At 39.8% G+C, this 19,918-nt stretch overlaps 1 protein-coding gene across 2 annotated transcripts in view; it reads right to left on the reverse strand.

Annotated features, from left to right (window-relative positions):
* Positions 1–1,561, reverse strand: part of USP47 (ubiquitin specific peptidase 47) — a 110,207-nt gene extending 108,646 nt beyond the window's left edge. The window contains exon 1 of one of the 2 annotated variants that reach the window (XM_029915793.1): positions 977–1,561. In XM_029915793.1, the coding sequence (XP_029771653.1) occupies positions 977–1,015 (39 nt within the window). In that variant the 5' untranslated portion in view covers positions 1,016–1,561. The remainder of the gene's footprint in view (positions 1–976) is intronic. The other variant, XM_029915794.1, reaches the window with a different exon arrangement.
* Between the last annotated feature and the right edge of the window lie 18,357 nt (positions 1,562–19,918).

The following is a 19,918-nucleotide window of genomic DNA, read 5'->3' on the forward strand; positions in this document are numbered from 1 at the left end:
AACAACTAAAAAAGCAAAAATAATTAAGAATTTCTAATGAACATCACTTATAAATATCAAGATTCTACACAGCCAATTTCAACAGGACGCTGCCTCTCTATTTAAGGTATATGAGAAATAAAAATCCAAAGCATTAGCCCGATGATCAACCAGTTAAAAATACACATTTGGATACGCTGAAGATATTTATAAAGCCAACAGAGATACTATTAATATGTTGAAATACACTGGCCAGTGCTGGATTCTACCATTAATCTTCTACAACTATTCAAGAGAAGCCAAGAAGTCAAGGCTTCTCATATCTTGCTTTTAAGAATTCAAGAAGTCATCCAAACTAGCATACACAACCCAACTACAAAAAGGAGTTCAGCTCAACATATGGCAGTATTTAGCTATCTCTTACCTTTACGAGAAAGTCACAAAAACTTTTTCAACGATCTTTGATAGGGCCCATTTAGGCAGGCCAACCGTATTTACCGAGTAACAGGAGTTCAAAAAAGTCGTAGCAGTTAACTCTGCCCTCCCACAGATCTCAAGTTGGGTGTAGATTTCCCAAGCCCTGAAAGCTACACACTGCCACTGTCAAAACTCGAAGAAGCACCGTCACCCTGTCGTGCCCATTAGCAACTGCTACAGAATTTTTTCTTTGACATTATCTTTGCTCAACATGTTAAATAAGTACTTAAAAAGGCCACTTTCTTCCCCAAAGCTGGACCTGATTCCTTTCAGTCCGCTCCTTTATTTGTCCAGACCCACAAACGCGAGAGAGGAGGTCTCAACTCCCCGGGCCCCCTAGTTCCACTCAGGGCTCCCAAGTGCTCGCCGCACCCACCGTACAGCCCCCACCGCACAACTCCTCCTTCCCTCACCGCCAGGCCCGCCCGGGAGCTGGGCCCGCAGCCGACCCCTCGCCCGGGCCTGCGCTGCCTCGAGCGGACGCAGGCCTCGGGCCTAGCCTCCTCCGCTGGCCCCTCACCTCTTTCGGGACCAGTTGGTTCTCCTCGCCGGGCACCATGGCTCAGACTCCGGCCGCTCCTCTCCGCCCTGCCGGGGGAGGGGGCAGGGTGGTGGCGGCTCTATAACTCAGGAGAGAATGGCAGCGGCAGTCATCCTCGCCACCGTCTGCGTTCCGGCAACCGCGGAGGCCTCAGCCTGGGCCTCAGACACCAACGCGCAGACACCGACCCACGGCTGCTCAGCCGCTGCCTCCGCCGCTGCCGCCGCCGCCGTCGCCTTCGTCGTCGGCCCCTCCCCCAGCCCGCTGCAATCAATGGAAAAATGGCGGCGGCCGCTCTCGCGAGAAGTCGGAGCGTCGGGCTCCCGGCCCGGCGCTAGGCGCCTAAGGTGCCGAGGCAGCTGTCGCTCGCGTCTAATTACCTCAGCTCTTACTCAACCCCGGGATGTACAAAATGGGTTCAGCGGCCCCGCAAACGCCTTTCGTGGGAGGGATTCTGGACCGTCCATCTCGGGACTCCCTCTGCCGGCAGGGAAAGGACCAGGCCTCAGAATCTTCCATGCCTTCTGGAGCTCTTCGGACCCGCTGCCAACCAGGGAAAGAGTCGAGCCGAAAGCTCTTTTTCTGACCCTAGTACCACCCAATACTGCTCTCCCTTCGCGTTAGAAAAGCGGCTTAACTCCAGCCCCTTTGCACATAGTCCTGGTCTCTTTCTGGAAAAGAGGCGTCACGGGCGGGCTCTCGGCCTCCGCCCTCAGACACGGCCCCAGCCTGAAGGAACTGCGTTTTCTTTTTCCCCTCTCCCTACCCTCCAGATGGCCTCGGCTCAAGGGACCTCAAGGCCATCTCCTGCGAGGGGAGGCGGCACCCCTCGTCTCAGAAACGGTGTCACTCTCCGCGCACCTCCCCCAACCTCCTCCGACACACACCCTCCATTAGAGCGACACTCTCCTGCCCTCTTGATGGGAACTTCCTTCTCCCAAAAGGTTCAAGTCCGAGACTGAGATCGCTTCTGAGAGTAGGGCTGCAGTTTGAACATACCATCTTCTTTAAGAATGTTTCCAAAGTACTTAAATCTTCTCTGTCAGCTCTGTGTTCTGTTTTATACTAAACAACTTGTGCAATAATTGTTTTTCCAAACCTCACTCACTAAACCTTACTTTATGAAGACTCATCAAGGGGTCTCTCTTGAAGCCTTCTGTGGGTTCAGAGATTTTACACCATGCTGAGATAATATAATCCTGCCATATTTCGAACACCCACAGTATTAACTACCTGTACTTGTGTTCTCCAAACTTTAAAAAAAAATTTTTTAAGTTTATTTATTTTTGAGAAAGAGACAGAGTGTGAGCGGGGGAAGGGCAAAGAGAGGAGACTGAATCCCAAGAAGGCTCCAGGCTCTGAGCTGTCATCGCAAGGTCCCATGTGGGGCTTGAACTCACCAACTTTGCGAGATCATGACGTGAGATGAAATCAAAGGTTTAAGGGGTTGAGCCACCCAGGCACCCTTCTCTAAACTTTTTTGGATTGCACTCCCCTATTAGCAAAAAAAAAGTGCATAAGCCTGTATACTTATGTAAGTTGTATATACATCCTGCTATATGTGACATAAAACATTTTTAAAATGTAAAAGGATAAGATAAAAATAAACGCTTAAAGGTTATTTTTTTGTATTAATGGTATAAAGAATTCTTGTTGCTCTCACTAAAAATATTTAGTGAAAGCAATATGATTGACTAGGTTTCAGTGGTTTTTAAAATCTTCAATACCTTCTGAAACAGTTATTAAATTGTCTGATTCAGTGTTCAGGCTATTTCTGTACCTCATTTTAATGGCTGTCATAAGCTGGAAAAGATAGCTCACAATGATATGTAAATCTTAATGGAAGAAGTACATCTTTGACTGTTCTTACTAATGCAAGTATCCATTTTTATATCTTCCATCCACCAATCATGAAAAGTTTTTATTGAAATTCAACTACTAACTTTCTATCTTTCCTGATGACAGCCAGAAAATGTTGCATTTTAAATTGTTAACAAATGGGTACAGAACTCTTTGGAATTGATTGCTTGGATGAGTTTTCAATAGCTTGGAAAATTCTGCTTTGAAGTTTTAATGTACATGGGTAAGGTTTTTTATAGGGTACTGATCTTGTCTTTATTGAAAATTTTGATATTTTGTTCATCATAGATGTTTGCATTAATTTTGAATTTTTAGGGGGCACCTGGGTGGCTCATTCAGTTAAACATTTGACTCTTAATTTTGGCTCAGGTCATGATCACATGATTCATGAGATCTGTGCTGTTAGCACAGAGCCTGTTTGGGATTCTCTCTCTCCCTGTCTCTCTGCCCCTCTCCCCTCCCAAAATAAGTAAATAAACTTTTAAAAAATGTTGTAGTAAGATACTGTTTATCTTGATTACTGAAGCTGTGGCTGCCCTCTTAAGTTTTGCATGTAGGTGAATGCCTAACTTAACTTACCATTGCCTCAGCCCTATGTAGCACACAAACCATTTATACATCAAAATCCCATAATAGAAATATTTCCAAATCACTGATATCAAAATGTTCTTCCTACTACTGAATAAGATGGTTTCTGTACAGTTCATGCTAGAAGTAGACATAGCCTCCCTCTTATCACCTTTTTTACTTAAATCTACATTATTACCTTCAACTCCTATTTTCTTTCCAGAAATCTTTCTTAGCTTTTATTTATTTATTTGTTTGTTTGTTTGTTTTTAAGTAGTGTTCACGCCAAGCCCAACATGTTGGAGCCCAACATTAGGCTTGACCTGAGATCAAGACTTGAACTAAGATCAAGAATCAGTCTCTGTTAACTGACTGAGCCACCCAGGCATCCCTAGCCTCTTTCATTTTAGAGAGGGGTTAGTTTAATGAAAGAATAATGTCATTGGTAAAATTTCTTAGCCCAGCCCACGTAAACTGGAATAAATCACAATATATTAAGGGGTGACTGGGTGGCTCAGTAGGTTGAGTGTTCAACTATTGACTTAGGCTCAGGTCATGATCCCAGGATTATAAGATTAAGCCCTGCATCAGGCTCTGCTCTGAGCATGGGGCCTGCTTAAGATTTTATCTCTCTGTCTCACTCTCAAAAGAATTCACAATGTATTAAAATGAAAGAACATTTTTTAAAAATCCCTGAATTATTCCCCACATTGCATAACTCATAATTTTTACTCATGAATAGTGAGATGCCAGTTGTCAATCTACATATTAAATATTTATAAGACTTAGGGGTTTTTTTCTGTTTTTAGATAAAAATATTTTTTTAAAGTTCTAACGTTTTCTTCACATGATCCATCTTCTCTGGAATATTCTTCTCTTGGAGGCCATTGGCATGGCTGTACTAAAGCCTGATAGGTTGGCTGTTATGCAGTAAATATTTGTGGCGTGAGTATATGAATGTATGAATTGATTAATAAATGAGCAAATATTGATGTTTGACTACTCTTCCTAGTAAATTAAGAAAACTAATATTACGTGCATATGTGTTTGTTTATTTTCTATATGGATTTTATGTCTTCAGTTCTGACCACTCTCATGGACACCAAACTCATACATACACCTACCTTTTTGATGACTTGAAACATCTCAAATTTAACTTGACCTGAACAGATCATGTTTGATTTCTGAGCCTCCCCGACCTTCCTCCTGCAAAATATGCTCTGTCGGCTCTCTCTACCTCAATAAATTGCACCTTCATGAATTCAGTTTATCAAAGCCCAAAACTTAAACAATCTTTATTTCACTTTCAGTTCATTACTAAGTGCTGTTGCTTCATCCTCTGATATGTACCCCAATCCAACCAGTTCTCTTTATATCCACTCCTCCCCATCCTACTCTGATCATCATCTTTTCTTGCCTGGACTACCTAATTGTCTCCTAACTTCTAGAACTCCAACTAGAAGCTCCTAGCTTTTATTCTTATACCCCGAAATTCATACTCCACAAAACGTCTAGAATAATCCTTTTAAAATATATCTGATTATATATAATTCTTAGTTAAAAGGTTCTCTTAGTTTAAACCTTTCAAAGATTTCCTGTCCCACTCAGCATAAAATTCATATCCTTTGCCATGGCCAACACAAAGCCCAATGCAAACTAGCCCCTGGCCACTTTGTTCATCTCATCGACCACTCTTCCTCTTAGAACAATGACCCAGCCCCTCTGCCCTTATTGAAGCTTTCTAAATACATTGTTTACCTCTGCTACAAAGCCTTTCACTAGTTATCCCTTTCCCTAAATGTTCTTCTCCCAAATCTGCTCTTATGGAGTTCCATCTTGTCATTTGGGCCTCTCAAATGTTACCTCCTCAAAGAGGTTTTTCATGACCCTTCAATCTAGGCTGGTTGTCCTTAAGGTATCTTCTGTGCCTATAATAGTGCTTGGCACATAGCAAATGCTTAATAAATTTTTTATTGGATTAATAACATTTTAAAGGTAAGATTCACATTTTAAAAAATTGCCAAGACTGCTGTAGGTCAGAAGCTTATAAATTGTTTTGGATGATTTTTCTTTTCCCCTTCACTTTAAAAAGTTCATAATATAACCCCAGTCAAAATATGAAAAAAAGCATCAGGCAAACCTGGACTGGGGGACATTCTACAGAATATTTGGCTAGTATTCCTGAACACGGTTAAGCTCCAGAAAACAATAAAAGACTAAGAAACTGTCACAGACCAGAGGAGACTACAGAGACACGACAACTAAACGCAGAGTCGTTGGATTGGATCCTGGAACAGAAAGAGGATATTAATGAAAACTGGTGAAATCCAAATAAAATAGATGTTCCAATGTCAGTTTCTCAGCTTTGACAAACGTACAATGGTAATGATGTAAAGGGGAAACTGGGAGGCGACGTGTGGACTCTGTTTGTTCTTAGCAACTTTTCTGCAGATCTAAAACTTCTCCAAAATGAAAAGTGTATTTAGAAATGCCCATCATAATACATACATAAGGCATTTCTTTCCTTTCTTTCATATTTCAAGACCCTTTACGAAACATTTTAAACCATTTGTAAAACCATATAGTCAAAGTCATATTGTATAATTTAAGAGCTAGTGATGATGTTTACCACTCCAACTGTAATGACCAGTAATACTGTTAAATGTATTCTGTAAATGTGAATAGAAATTTTCACCATGACTATGTTTTAATGAAGTTAAAAAGATCTTTTAGTTAGGGTGATATGGCTTTGGATGCATTTTGAGACCTATACTCAGACACTTTTTCCATATAAGATCTCTTTGAATCTCTTTTTTCTCAACCAGAAAGTGGACCGTTGGTATTCACCTACTTAACATTTGCAGTTTTGACCAGAAAAGTCCATGACATATAACCCTCTATAATTGTGCGAGAAAGGAAGTTTAAATTTTACAGATTAGCCAGAGTATAGGAGACTGGATAGCTGAGTGGTTGAAGGAATAAGTTGAGAATTGGTTACCTGAATTTGAAACCTATCTCTGTTATTATTAACTGTGTGGTCTTCCTTGAATAAGTTTCTTAAACTCATTAAGAACCAACTTTCTTATCCATAAAATGAGAATAATAATAGCACCACTTTATAAGGTATATTAAATAGCAAAGAAAATAATCATAAAACTATAACAAGATATATAAATAGATATAGATATAGATATCCAGTCCTGTTCTAGACACTTTACACATATCATTTCATTTAATTATTTCAGCAGCTTTATGCAAAACTACTCCTATTATGTCCTTTTTGCAAGTGAGGAACTTGATATATAGAAACTTTGAAACATGCACCACACTGCCCAGCAAATATGAAACAATCAACATGTACTGGCTACAATTATCCCAGCACTTGACTGAGCTCCATGAGGAATTATGCAGCCCTAATTATACCTGGCATATAGTAGGTGCTTTTAAATATTTGTAGAATAAAGGAGTAAATAAGCCAGTCATTCAGCTTGTGAATGAATCTTGTCAATCATCCAGCAACTGTTCTTTGACATAGTTTCTTTATTGCTTACTCTTCCCCACTTATGTAGTTTCTCCATGAAAATGCTTAAAATTTTCTTTTTAAAAATAGCTCTGAAAAGAAATTCTATTTGCAATGAAATTGAAGAAATTGATAAAGTGATTCTACTACTGGAGTAAAAAAAAGTCATCAAATGAGTAGAAAACCTAGTAAACACTGAAAACATAACTAATTCTTGGGGTACAGATAAGAATAGGAAACATGATGCTCAAGAAAATGTAATCCAAGAGAAAGCTAGGAACATTTGCAAGTGTTTTATGAAACAGTTAGTGAGGACATTAGTAGGGCTCTCAACCCACTTTGGCCTCAAAGAAAAATTGGTTCATGGATCTGACATAGCATTTTCCATTGATATAAACTAAAAAACAAACAGACAAATCATCACCAAGGAAGTGATTGCCTCTTTCTGAGCTGAAGACATTCATAAAAGAGGTTTATGGGTCAGTGTGTTCACGCTAACATAAAATGCCTTACAAATATATCAAAGGAAGAGTCACAAATATTAGAGTTTGATGCAACCAAAGACAAACTGATCACGATTCATCCTAGCTTCCTCTAGGTTTCTACAAACACTTAAATTTCAAGGTCCAAAATAAGGAGGAATCCAATTAAACAAAGTTGGAATCATGATGTTAATCTTTTAAAATGATTTCATAAGATATTTGCAATAGTGTAGTACTTACAAATTTGGTGTTTGAAGACATGTCAATATTCCTCAAGAATATCAAGTGTTCTTTGCAATATACTTTACTAAATTGTGAGAATTACAAATAATGTATACAGAGGTGAATATTTTATAATAATGTCATGGAAGAAAAACAAAACCCAGAGTAATAAGGGAAAGATGGAAATTAAATATTTTCAACTTGTGTGTAGCAAAATATTAATACAAATAATGTCAAGAGACAAAATATTAGCTGGAAGAACATTTGCAACTAGAATAAGAAGTGGCAAATCTCAATATAAGAAAGCTATTATAAATCAATAAAAAAGATTAATAACTCCTGTATAAAAGAGAAAAATGGTACTTCATACAAAAACGAAATACAAATTGCCAATAAGCATTAGAAAATATGTTCTACTCTACTCATTACTGTGGACGAAAAAAACAAAATGCTCTTTTTATTCTCAGATCAGCAAGATTTATGGGGAAATAAGAACTCATTTACATTTTTTAGAATATGAATTAATGTAAACTTCTTTGAAGGCAGTATGGCAGTATGTACATCAAAATTATACACAAAATGTACACATCTTTCTACCCCACAATTCTATTTCTAAGATTATCCTACTGTACAAATGAACAAAGATACACAGACATACCTCAGAGACACTGCAAACTTCAGACCACCACAATAAAGCAAACATCTCATAAAAGCAAAGGAAATGAATTTTTTGGTTTCCCAGTGCATGTAAAAGTTGTATTTCTATGATACTGCAGCCTATTGAGTGTGCAGTAGCATTATGTGCAAAAAAACCCACCACAATGTACATACCTTAATTAAAAAATACTTCATTGCTAAAAAGTATGAATCATCATCTGAGCTTTCAATGAGCCCTAATCTTTTTGCTGGTGAAAGATCTGGCCTTGATGTTGATGGCTACTGACTAACCACAGTGGTGGTGGTTGCTGAAGCTTGGCATGGCTGTGGCAACTTTTTACAATAAGACAACAGTGAGATTTGCCACATTGATTGACTCTTCCTTTCACAAATGATTTCTCTGTAGCATGTGATGTTGTTTGATAGCATTTTACCTACACTGGGACTTTTCAGATTTGAAGTGGATCCTCTAAAGCCCTGCCTCTGCTTTACCAACTAAGTTTATGGAACGTTCTAAATCCTCTATTGTCATTTCAACAGTCCTCATGGCCTCTGCACCAAGAGTAGATTCCATCTCAAGAAAACCCTCTTTATTTTATTCTCAGGAAGCAATTTCTCATCCATTAACGTTTTATTAGATTGCTGTGATCCATTCACATCTTCAGGCTCCACTTCAAATTCTTGTTCTCTTGCTATTTCCACCACATCTGCAGTTACTTCCTCCACGGAAGTCTTGAACCCCTTAAAGTCATCCAAGGGGGTTGGAATCAACTTCTCCCAAACTCCTGTTCACGTTGAATTTTGATTTCTTCCCACGAATCACAAATATTTAATGGCATCTAGAATGGTGAATCCTTTCCAAAAGGTTTCAATTTTCTTTTCTCAAATACACCCAAGGAATCACTATCAATGGCAGCTATAGTCTTATGAAATGTGTTTACTAAACAATAAGGCTTGAAACTTGAAATTACTCCTTGAGCCAATGGCCGAAGTTGTGTTAGCCGGCATGAGGATAACATTAATCTCATTGTACACTTCCAGCAGATCTCTTGAGTCACCAGGTGCATTGTCAATGAGCAGTGATGTTTTGAAAGTAATCATTTTTTCTGAGCAGTAGTTGTCAACAGTGGGCTTAAAATATTCAGTAAACCATGTTTTAAACAGATGTGGTATCATCCAGGCTTTGTTGTTCCATTTATAGAGCACAGGCAGAGTAGATTAAGCATATTTCCTGAGGGCCCCAGGATTTTCAGAATGGTCAATGAACATCGGCTTCAACTCAAAGTCACCAGCTGCATTAGCTGCTAACAAGAGAGTCAGTCTGTCCTTTGAAGCTTTGACACCAGGTATTGACTTCTCTCTAGCTACGAATGTCCCAGATGGCATCTTTGTCCAATAGAAGGCTGTTTCACCTACATTGAAAATCTATAATTTAGTGTAGCCACCTTCATTACTTATCCTAGGTAGGTCTTCTGGACAACTCGCTGCAGTTTCTGCTACTTGACTTTGCATTTTTATGTTACAGAGGTTCTTAAACCTCATGAAACAACCTCTACTAGCTTTAAACTTTTCTTCTGCGGCTTCCTCACCACACAGTCTTCCCAGAATTGAAAAGAGTCAGAGCCTTGCTCTGGATTAGCCTTTGGCTTAAAGGAACATTGTGGCTGGTTTGATCTTCTATCCAAACCATGAAAACTTTCTCCATATCAGCAATAAGGTTGTTTCGCTTTCTTATCGTTCATGTGTTCACCAGAGTGACACTCTGAATTTCCTTCAAGAACTTTTCCTCTGCATTTACAACTTAACTACTGCAAGATGCCAAATTTGGGGCTTATCTTGGCTTTCAACATGCCTTCCTCACTAAGCTTAATCAGTTCCAACTTTTGACTTATAGTGAAGATGTGTGGCTCTTCCTTTCATTTAAACACTTAGAGGCTGTTGTGTGGTTATTAATTGGCCTAATGCCAATTGGTTGTGTCCTGGGGAATAGGGAGGCCAGGTAGTAGCTAATCAGTGAGGCGGTCAGAACACATACACCAGTTAATGAGTAAATTCACTGTCTTATACGGGTGCAGTTCAATTACAATACCAACATCAAAGATCACTGATCATACATCCCCATAATTAATATAATAATGAAAGAGTTTGAAATATTGCAAAAATTACCAAAATCTGATGCAAAGACATGAAGTGAGCAAATCCTGTTGGAAAAATGGCACCAATAGACTTCCTCGACACAGGATTGCCACAAACCTTCCATTTGTAAAAACTTCAGGATGTGTGAAGTGCAATAAAGCAAAGCACAATAAAATGAGGCATGCCTGTACACAAATTGATGTTCACTACAGTGCTGTTTGCAAAGCCAAAAGCTAGAGACAATATAGAAACTTCTCAGTAGGGTTATACAAATTATGGTACACCTGTACTATATAACACTACTTCGGTTATTAAGATAGAGGGAGGTAGAAAAAAATTGATATGAACTAATTGCATCATGGTATGCTGGCTTGCATCCTGGGACAGAAAAAGGACATTAGTAGAGAAACTAGTGAAATCAGAATAAAATCCAGAGTTCAGCTAATGCTACTGAACCAGTATTCGTTTCTTACATTTAACAAATGTAGATAAGTTATATCTTGTGTTCATATTTCATGTCTCATATTACAAGATCATATTACAAGTTTCTGTAAGTCCCAAATTATTCCAGTATGAAAAATTTATTTTTAAAAAATGATATAGGAATAAAATCAACATATAATAAATGGAAAAAACAAGTTGTAGGATAGTATGTATAGCATTTGCATACTAAAATATGAGGATTATATATGTATATACTATTGTAGACATAGAAATCTCTGGAAGAAGATGATCTTTTTTTTTTTTTGGTGTTTTTTATTTATTTTTGAGAGACAGAGACAGCGTGAGCAGGGGAGGGTCAGAGAGAGGGAAGACAGAATCAGAAGCAGGCTTCCGGCTCTGAGCAACCTGTCAGCACAGCGCCCAACGGGGAGGGGGAGGGGCTCGATTCCACGAACCGTGAGATCATGACCTGAGCTGAAGCTGGACGCTTCACTGACTGAGCCACTCAGGCTCCCCGAAGATGATCTTATTCTACCAAAAAGAAAGCTTACAGCAGTTCTCTCTGAGTTCCTGGAATCAGAGGGTGTCAGCGCCAACATCAGTGTAGGTTGGGCTTTTTTAATCTTCATTTTCACATTTAATCATGCTGTCTTCTTTTATTCCTTTGGCCAAAGGGGCACGTGCATTTTAGATAATTTATTTAAAAACATGTTTTAAATGTTTATTCATTTTTGAGAGAGAGAGAGAGAGAGAGAGAGAGAGAGAGAGAAAGGCAGACAGAGAGGGAGACACAGAATCAGAAGCAGGCTCCAGGCTCTGAGCTGTCTGTCTGTACAGAGCCCAACATGGAGCTTAAACCCACATACAACGAGATCATGACCTGAGCAGAAATCGGAAGCCCAACCAATTGAGCCACCCAGGTTCCCCAACATTTTGGATAATTTAAAAACAACTAGGGGTGTCTGGATGACTCAGTTGGTTAAGCATCTGACTCTTGATTTCAGCTTAGGTCATGATCTCACGGTTTGTGGATTTAAGGCTGCATGGAGTCCTGTGCTGCCAGTGTGGAGCCTGGGATTTTCTTGGGATTTTCTCTAACCTCTCTCTCTCTCTCTCTGCCCTTCTCCTACTTTGTGTGCACTCTCTCTCTCTCCCTCTCTTCCTCTCTCCCTCTCTCTCTCTCTCTCTCTCTCTCTCAGAATAAATAAACATCAAAAACAATTAAAAAAAACAAATTAATTGGCATAGTGACTGATGCATTGTAGATGTTCAGTATTTGAAAACTTAAAAAAAAAAGTTTATTTATTCATTTTGAGAGAGAGAGAGTGCAAGCAAGGGAGGGACAGAGAGAGAAGAGGAGAGAGAGAGAATCCCAAGCAACCTCCAGACTGTTAGCGTAAAGCCTGATGCGGGGCTTGAATCCACCAACTGTGAGATCATGATCTGAGCTGAAATCAGTTGGACACTTAGCCCGCTGTGCCACCCAGGTACCCCTGAAACTTCTGTTTTTTTATAATCAGCTTTAAAATTTTTTTTAATGTTTATTTATTTTTATGACAGAGAGAGAGAGAGGAGAGAGAATAAGCAGGGGACGGGCAGAGAGAGAGGGAGACACAGAATCCGAAGCAGGCTCCAGGCTCTGAGCTATCGGCACAGCTGTGGGGCTTGAACTACCAACTGTGAGATCATGACCTGAGCCAAAGTTGGACACTTAACCTACTAAGCCACCCAGGTGCCCCTATTATCAATTTTGATTCATAAACTTTTTACTGTATCTCTAAAGACAGTCACAAATTTTTGTTGAGATTTACTATGGTCCAGGCCTTTGTTAAATATTTTACACATCGTATGTCGTTATCCCCTCAACAACATTCTGAGTTGGGTACAATTATTATCCCCATTTTCAGACAAGAAAACTAGAGTGGAGAAGTTTCCAAGGTCATTAGGCTAATAAATGGTAGAACCAGGATTTGAACGAGCAGACTTACTCCGCAGTTTAGAAAATATTTTAACATATGAAGTATATTTCCATAGGATACATTTTAACTTCCTTAATTAAGTGATGAGCATAATTCACCTTCAATGAAGGAAAGCAGGGATTAATTGCTTTTAATTTTTAACTAAGCTGGATGATTTAATGTTGGGCCTTTCTTTTAAGTTTCAGCACATGAGCTTTGCAGTTTGATCCATTACTTCTTAAATGTTCAAACCATCAAGTATTTGATGGTTTTGACTAAATGATCCCATTTTTTAAATCATTTTTAAAAGATTTAGTAATTTAATCCTTCGGGTGCCCAGCTGGCTCAGTGGGTAGAGCGGGCAACTCTTGATCTCTGGGTTGTGAGCACAAGCCTCATGTTGGGTACAGAGTTTGCTTAAAGAAAAAAAGGCTTCAGCTATTTAATCTTTATAGTTGCTCTTTTCTGGAAGATTATAAATTGCTTTCTAAAAACACTCTGAAAGTGAAATTTTCTTTAAAAAGATAAAAAGCAGTTGCAGTTGTTATTCCTTTCCTTTTCTTCCTCTTCTTCCCTCTTTTTATAAAGCAGGCTGGTTTTTGTTTTTGTTTGGTTTTGCATAGCATCATCTAAAGTTGTCTATTCTGATCTTTCAACAGGCCAATACATATGAGTCAAAGAATATTTTCTCATTGGTTTACACGAGACCTCTGGTATAAAACCAATGAAATTAACACTCGGGTGTTAGCTGTTGACAGACTTTTCTACCTGCACAGATATTGCCATTTTTTTAATTAAAAATTTTTTTTCAGAATCTTCAACTATCATCTCATTTTTCCAATAATCAAATTTATTGGATTCCCGTTCTGTGTATGGCACTGTTGTCTGTGAAGGATCATAAATTCTTAGCCAGATTCAATGTCTCATTTAACTACAAAAACTCCAAAATTTATTACGTGTGTGAACACTACAATCATGTAAGGCTCTTTGGGAGATAAAACATAATAAATAAAACTTAGAAAGTGGATCATAGAAACAGATAAGAAGATGTGACTAAAAGAACAGAAAATAAGCAAGAGTCATTTATCATAATAAATTAGTCTCCACTAAATATCCCTAAGGTGTTTGACACTGTGATGGACGCTCAAAAGAGCATAAAGTCAGTGTGGTAGCTGATGTCCTATATAACTGAATAAAGAAGATTAAAAATTATGGAGCATGTAAGAGCTTTATGTCTGAAAATGTGCTCTGAAATGCAATTCAACAGGTATTTATTGCGAGTCTTTTTGACAAGGCATATTTGCCAGGAACTGTGCCGGATAGATGAAGAAGGCTCTCGACTCTTAGGGAGTTTACAGTCTGGTAGGAACAGCAATATGCAATGTGTGAATTGGAAAAAGGCATCCCTGGTTTACAGCCTGGTAAACAATGCTTGGGCTCGATTTCAGCCTCCATCTGTGTGTATTTCACAACGTGCACACTCACATGGGGAAGCCCTAACCATAACTGAAACAATATGTTAAAATATATACGCATCTATAAATAAAGTCCTAAGTGTGTAGAGAAGTAGGTCCTGGAAGGACATGACATTTGAGCCTCAGATGACTGGGCAGTGAGGAAAAGGAGTCCCTTCATGATTGGCCAAGACTGGGGCACATGCCTAGTGCAATGGACAAGATGCAATTAAATACTGACAGCCCATTAGAGACACTGCTGAGAAGAGATTGGTGGAAGGCAAAAGAAATCTGGGGATTTTGAGAGCTGGAGAGGAGGATCACAGACATCATGGAAGATCCTAATTGCCATGCAAAGAAATCAGGCACTTTGGGGCGCCTGGGTGGCTCTGTTGGTTAAGTGTCTGATTTCAGCTTAAGTCATGATCCCGTGGTTGGTGAGTTCAAGCCCCGTGTTGGGCTCTGTGTTGACAACTCAGAGCCTGGAGCCTGCTTCGGATTCTTTGTCAACCTCTCTCTCTGCCCCTCCCCTGCTCATATTCTGTCTCTCTCTGTCTCTGTCTCTCAAAATAAATAAACATTTTTAAAAAGTTTAAAAAAAGAAATCAGGCACTTTAGGGCACTTAACAGAGGCACAGAAATAGTTTGTTCTTCAAATTTTCCTTACAAAATATTTCATGGTAGTTTTGGAAAATTCCAACACTGCTTAAATCTAGAAGTAATAAATGGAAATTTTATCTTACAACTTTGCAGATTGCATACAGTCTCAGTTCCCAGAAAGTAACCACAACAAATAATTTGGAGTGAAAGCTCCTGAATCCTCATGGAAAGTTGTTTAGCTATCCACTAATCTCTAGGGGAGTGGGCTCCAAATTGTTCCAACTTGGTGCTCATTTAAGATAGCACTAAGATAGGGGGTGCTTAGGTGGCTCAATTGGTTAAACGCCTGACTTTGGGTCAGGTCATAATCTCACAGTTCATGGGTTCAAGCCCCACGTCAGTCTCTGTGCTAAAAGCGCAGAGCCTGGAGCCTGCTCTACACTCTGTGTGTATGTGTGTGTCTCTCTCTCCCCCTCTGCCACTCATGCTCTGTCTCTGTCTCTCAAAAATAAACGTCAAAAAAACCCCACTAAGATATATTGATTAACTTATTTATAAATTGAACATATGTCCTCCTATTATTGGCTAACATCTCAAGATGTAATAAACAAGGCAAAGTTCATTATTAAGGAGAGTGAATGTAAATCCATATTTCAAATACCTTTTTATCAAGGTATTTGAATGTTTCATAAACATTTCTCTATCACCCTGGTCAAAATTTTAACTTCCTGAGATGTGTGGCTGAGGTGTTGTACCAAAAGGAGAAGAAGTGTTCACTCTGCCATTTTCTTGTTTCCTTGTGCCTACAAGGCGTATCATATTGGACGTAAGAGCACTGACCGGAGACAGATTGCCTGCGCTAGATTAAGAACTAGCAGCTTAAACTCTCCATGCCCCCATCTCCTCATGTTTAAAATGGAGTAAAAGTAGACCCATCCTCGCTGGGTTTTTGTGCAGGTTAAGTGAATTAATAGAGACAAAGCACTTAGGATAGTGGCTGGTGTGTAGTAAATGCCATGTAAGTATTTGATATATTGTTGGCATTATATTCCAGCTGTCATTTTTTTGCTTGTTTATTGTTGCTGTCTTGTTGTTTTTGTTTTTTGTTTGTTTTAGTAAGAATCTTTTAAGGCCACCTCTCTATTTTGTGAGGGCAAGTTAGTTAAAACCAGATAACGTAATCTGTAAATCTACCTCACTGAACCCTCAGTGACTCTGTCTTTACTGTGGAAACTCCCCCTTACCCCTTTCCCTTAAAGTGACCAGGGTACCATATGCGCTGAGAGGCCATCAGACACATGCCGAGTGAGGGTGCTAATGTCAATCCATACATGAAATGTAAGCAAATCTTAACTTTTCCTCTTTTTACTTTTTTGGCTTAAAAAGTAAATGTGTATGTGTGTGTATTCTAACATTTTCTTCTCACACCTCAGTGGATTTCTAGGGTATCCCCTGGGATGAACCCTCCCCACCTGGGAGGCCCATGGGCTGGAATGGACCCTGAGAATAGATCCGAGCTCTGCCATAGAGAGCTGAAGTTGTGGAAGCAGGACCTGAGCAAGCCTGAGCTTTGGGATGGGAAACAAACGTGGGGGCAAGAAAGGGCAGGCAGAACCAAGGAAACCTGGCAAGAGCCCTTGAGTCAGATTTCAGCTGTAGGCATAATCCTGCTCTGAGGGCTCTTTCAGAGCGTCAGTGAGGCCAGGGGGTGAGGGTGGGGGTGGAGTGGGGGGTGGGGTGGGGGTGGGGTTTCCAGCTCTCATACATTCCCATAGCACAGAGCTGTTCAGCTAAAACTTAAAATTCTGGGTTGCACTGAGCACCTATTGGGACCCAGCTCTGCACCAAGTGTCCGAGAGTAAGTGGTCCCTTCTGCAAGGAGTTTATAGTCTGATTGAGATGACCAATGCCAATATCAAATTTCAATAGGGATTATTTATTTGTGTCTATTACTATGGAAATATACATACAATTTATGAGTAAATTTCCAGTGCAGAACACTATAACTTGCGGAGGAGACTCCTTTGCCCTCCTTGAGTTTTCAGGGGAATGGCCTCCTGCAGGAAGAAGTTGCCTGGGATAATTATTGAAGAACAAAGTTTCTCTGCCTGCTATTAAAAACAGACAAAACCCAAAAACATCTTCTTTTAACTGTTTATTCAAAATACCAGAGTTTGGGGCGCCTGGGTGGCTCAGTCAGTGGAGCATCTGACTTTAGCTCAGGTCATGATCTCCCATTGTGGGTTCAAGCCCCATGTCGGGATCTGTGCTGCCCACTAGCTCAGAGCCTGGAGCCTGCTGCAGATTCTGGGTCTCTTTCTCTCTCTGCCCTTCCCCTGTTCATGCTCTGTCTCTGTCACTCAAAAATAAATAAATGTAAAAAAAAATTTCAAAATACCAGAGTTTGAATAGAGCCACTGCCAGGACTAGAATGTAAACTCTAGACATCAAGAGGATGTTTGTCTAGAATGTAAATTCTAGACATCTAGAGGATCTTCACTGCTGTGTGCCTCATGCCAATGGTCATACTTGGCACACAGCGGTTCTTGTTTGTCGATGGATGAATGAATGACTAGAGAGCCCCTGTCGATGAAATATTAGGTAGCAGATTTTGTATTCTCTCTTTGGATCATAGAACGAGTACTATGGAAACCTCAGATGTAATCAAGTTCAAATTCTCCTGCTCAAAAACCAAGGACAGGGAGTCAAGTAATCCACTCAAGGAAATCCAGGAAGCCAGGTCTAGAACAGGAGGAAGAGCTCCTATTTCCTAACTCTTCACCCAGTTGTTCTCTTCACGACCCAATGGCGTTTCACCAGAAATACCAGATTGCCACAACTCATCTTTCACTCATCAGACCTTCTCAAGTGCCGGGAATGAATCTGATTCCAGAAGGTTAAGGGAAATAGAGATCCAGGAGATTTTTTCTCTTCAACGGCTGTATCTGTGTCTGGCTTCATTCTCCAAAGAATGAAGAAGAAACAAAGTAGCAATAAATACTTGGGTATAATTTAAATTATGTAATATAAACACATTCTCTAACTAGTTACTTCTATTATTTCCCAAGCACACCAACCACACTGAGTAGCCCAATCCGTGTAGCTCAATGTTCAACAGGAATTTGACCTGAACATCTCAGAGTTCCTTTTTGTTCTTAAGGCTGCATTTGAACACACAGATATTCATAAATATAATATGAATATGTGTTCATACAATATATGAATATTTATGAATAAATGTACAATTTATAAATTATTATTTTATGTAACATAGAAAATATAGATATAGATAGATAGATGGATAGACCAAACAACCCAGAATTTTAAGTTTTAGGAATAAAATCTGACTTTGGCATAACACCCTCTAGTCCTTGCATAATGTTTTATCTCAAAGTAAACTCTGCCACCCTTTCTAAATAGGGACTTTCTTCAACCTTACTAGGTTTTTCCCCTTTTCAAACTTAAATTCATGCCTTCTAGTTTGAATTTTCAGGTCTTAGTTGTTTATGAATTCTACCTCCTACATATATCTCAAATCCAGTTTTCTCCATCTCTACTGCCACAAGCTAGGCTAATCCACTATCACCTCTCACTTAAGACTAATGAAACAGCTTCCCAATTCTGTTCCCTCCCTCCAATGCTTTTCCCACACAGCAGTTAGAATCATCTCTTAAAAAAAGAATCCTATAACTCTTTTGTTTACACTCAGCTAATTCTTCCCACAGCTCATGGGTAAAGACCAGAGTTTTTGGTGTGGCGAACAAGGCCCTTCAGGATCTGGCTTCTGCCTTCTCACCAGCTTCCTCTGGGCATGTTCCTCCTGCATCTTTGCATTTTAGTCACTTTCTTTCAGCTCCTGAGAGCAGTCAGTGTTTTCCTTCTCCTGGTCCTTTGCACAAGTTGTTTCAACTTCTTGCAATGCTCTCTAGTAGGGTGCTTTCCTCCACCCACAGACGTCCTTTGCCCAGTTATTTTCTATCTATCCCTCAGAGTTCAACTCAATCAGCAACCCCTCTAGAAAGCCTTTCTCCCACTTTGGATACATCAGGTGACTTGTCATATCCTCTCTTAGCAATTCGTTTTCCTCCTTTTCAGCACTTACCATAATTGTAATTTTAAAATTACCATATTAATTCTTCAAGGTTTGTCTAACCCGACAGAATGTAAGTTCTGTGAGAGCCAGCTTATTCATCACTGTCAGGACATTGGCAGGAATAAATACCTCTGGAATGAATAAAGAAAAAAAGAACAATTTTTTTTTAAACCAAAGATGTTTATTACAAAAGGGAAAAGTCAGTCAGGAAAGTGAGTTCACATTTTTTAAGTAAACATCAACCTATTTTGAGAAACAGTACTAGACACTGCCCTAAATGAAAATTCACACAGACATACACACTCACACATATGATGAGTATCTCTCAAAAAAAGGATAAAGGGAAAACATTTGCAGCTCCCATTTGAGAAATCTTGCTAAAGCAGGAAGGAAGTAGGCGGTGTCTTAGATCAGGTGACTGGTCATTGAAGCCTTGGTCATCAACCGAGGGAGATAGGACCTCACCCTAGCTAGGCACACTGGGGCTCACCTTCTCTAGAGGGTCTTCCGTGCTGTCCCTCCATGAACTTGGCTGATGCCAGAGAAGCAAAGAGACAGAGAAAGCTTCCTGGGACACACCAGGTTCCTGGAGCTAGAGACAGGTAGAAGCCTGAGGTTCTTTCCAGGTCAGGTACATGGGTGAGGAAGGAATGATTTCAGCAGCTGATCCTCAACCAGAGGCCTCAAGGCAGCACTGTGCTGGGGAGAAGGTGGCCGCAGACACCAGGGAAAAAGCAACATGTGGCATCTTTGGTGGCTGTCAGCGCCCAGGGGCAGAGTAAGTTAAGTGGGTGACACACCCCTCCCACAATTCCTAGTTGTTCATCGAGAAGCTTAATGGACTAGTGAGGTAGAACCTCTAGTCCCAAGATCCTCTTATGCTGTTGCTTTTCTGGGGCTCATAGCCTTTATACTCAGGCTGGTGGCT

This window comes from Suricata suricatta, chromosome 11 (assembly GCF_006229205.1).
Source record: "Suricata suricatta isolate VVHF042 chromosome 11, meerkat_22Aug2017_6uvM2_HiC, whole genome shotgun sequence".
NCBI lineage: Eukaryota > Metazoa > Chordata > Mammalia > Carnivora > Herpestidae > Suricata > Suricata suricatta.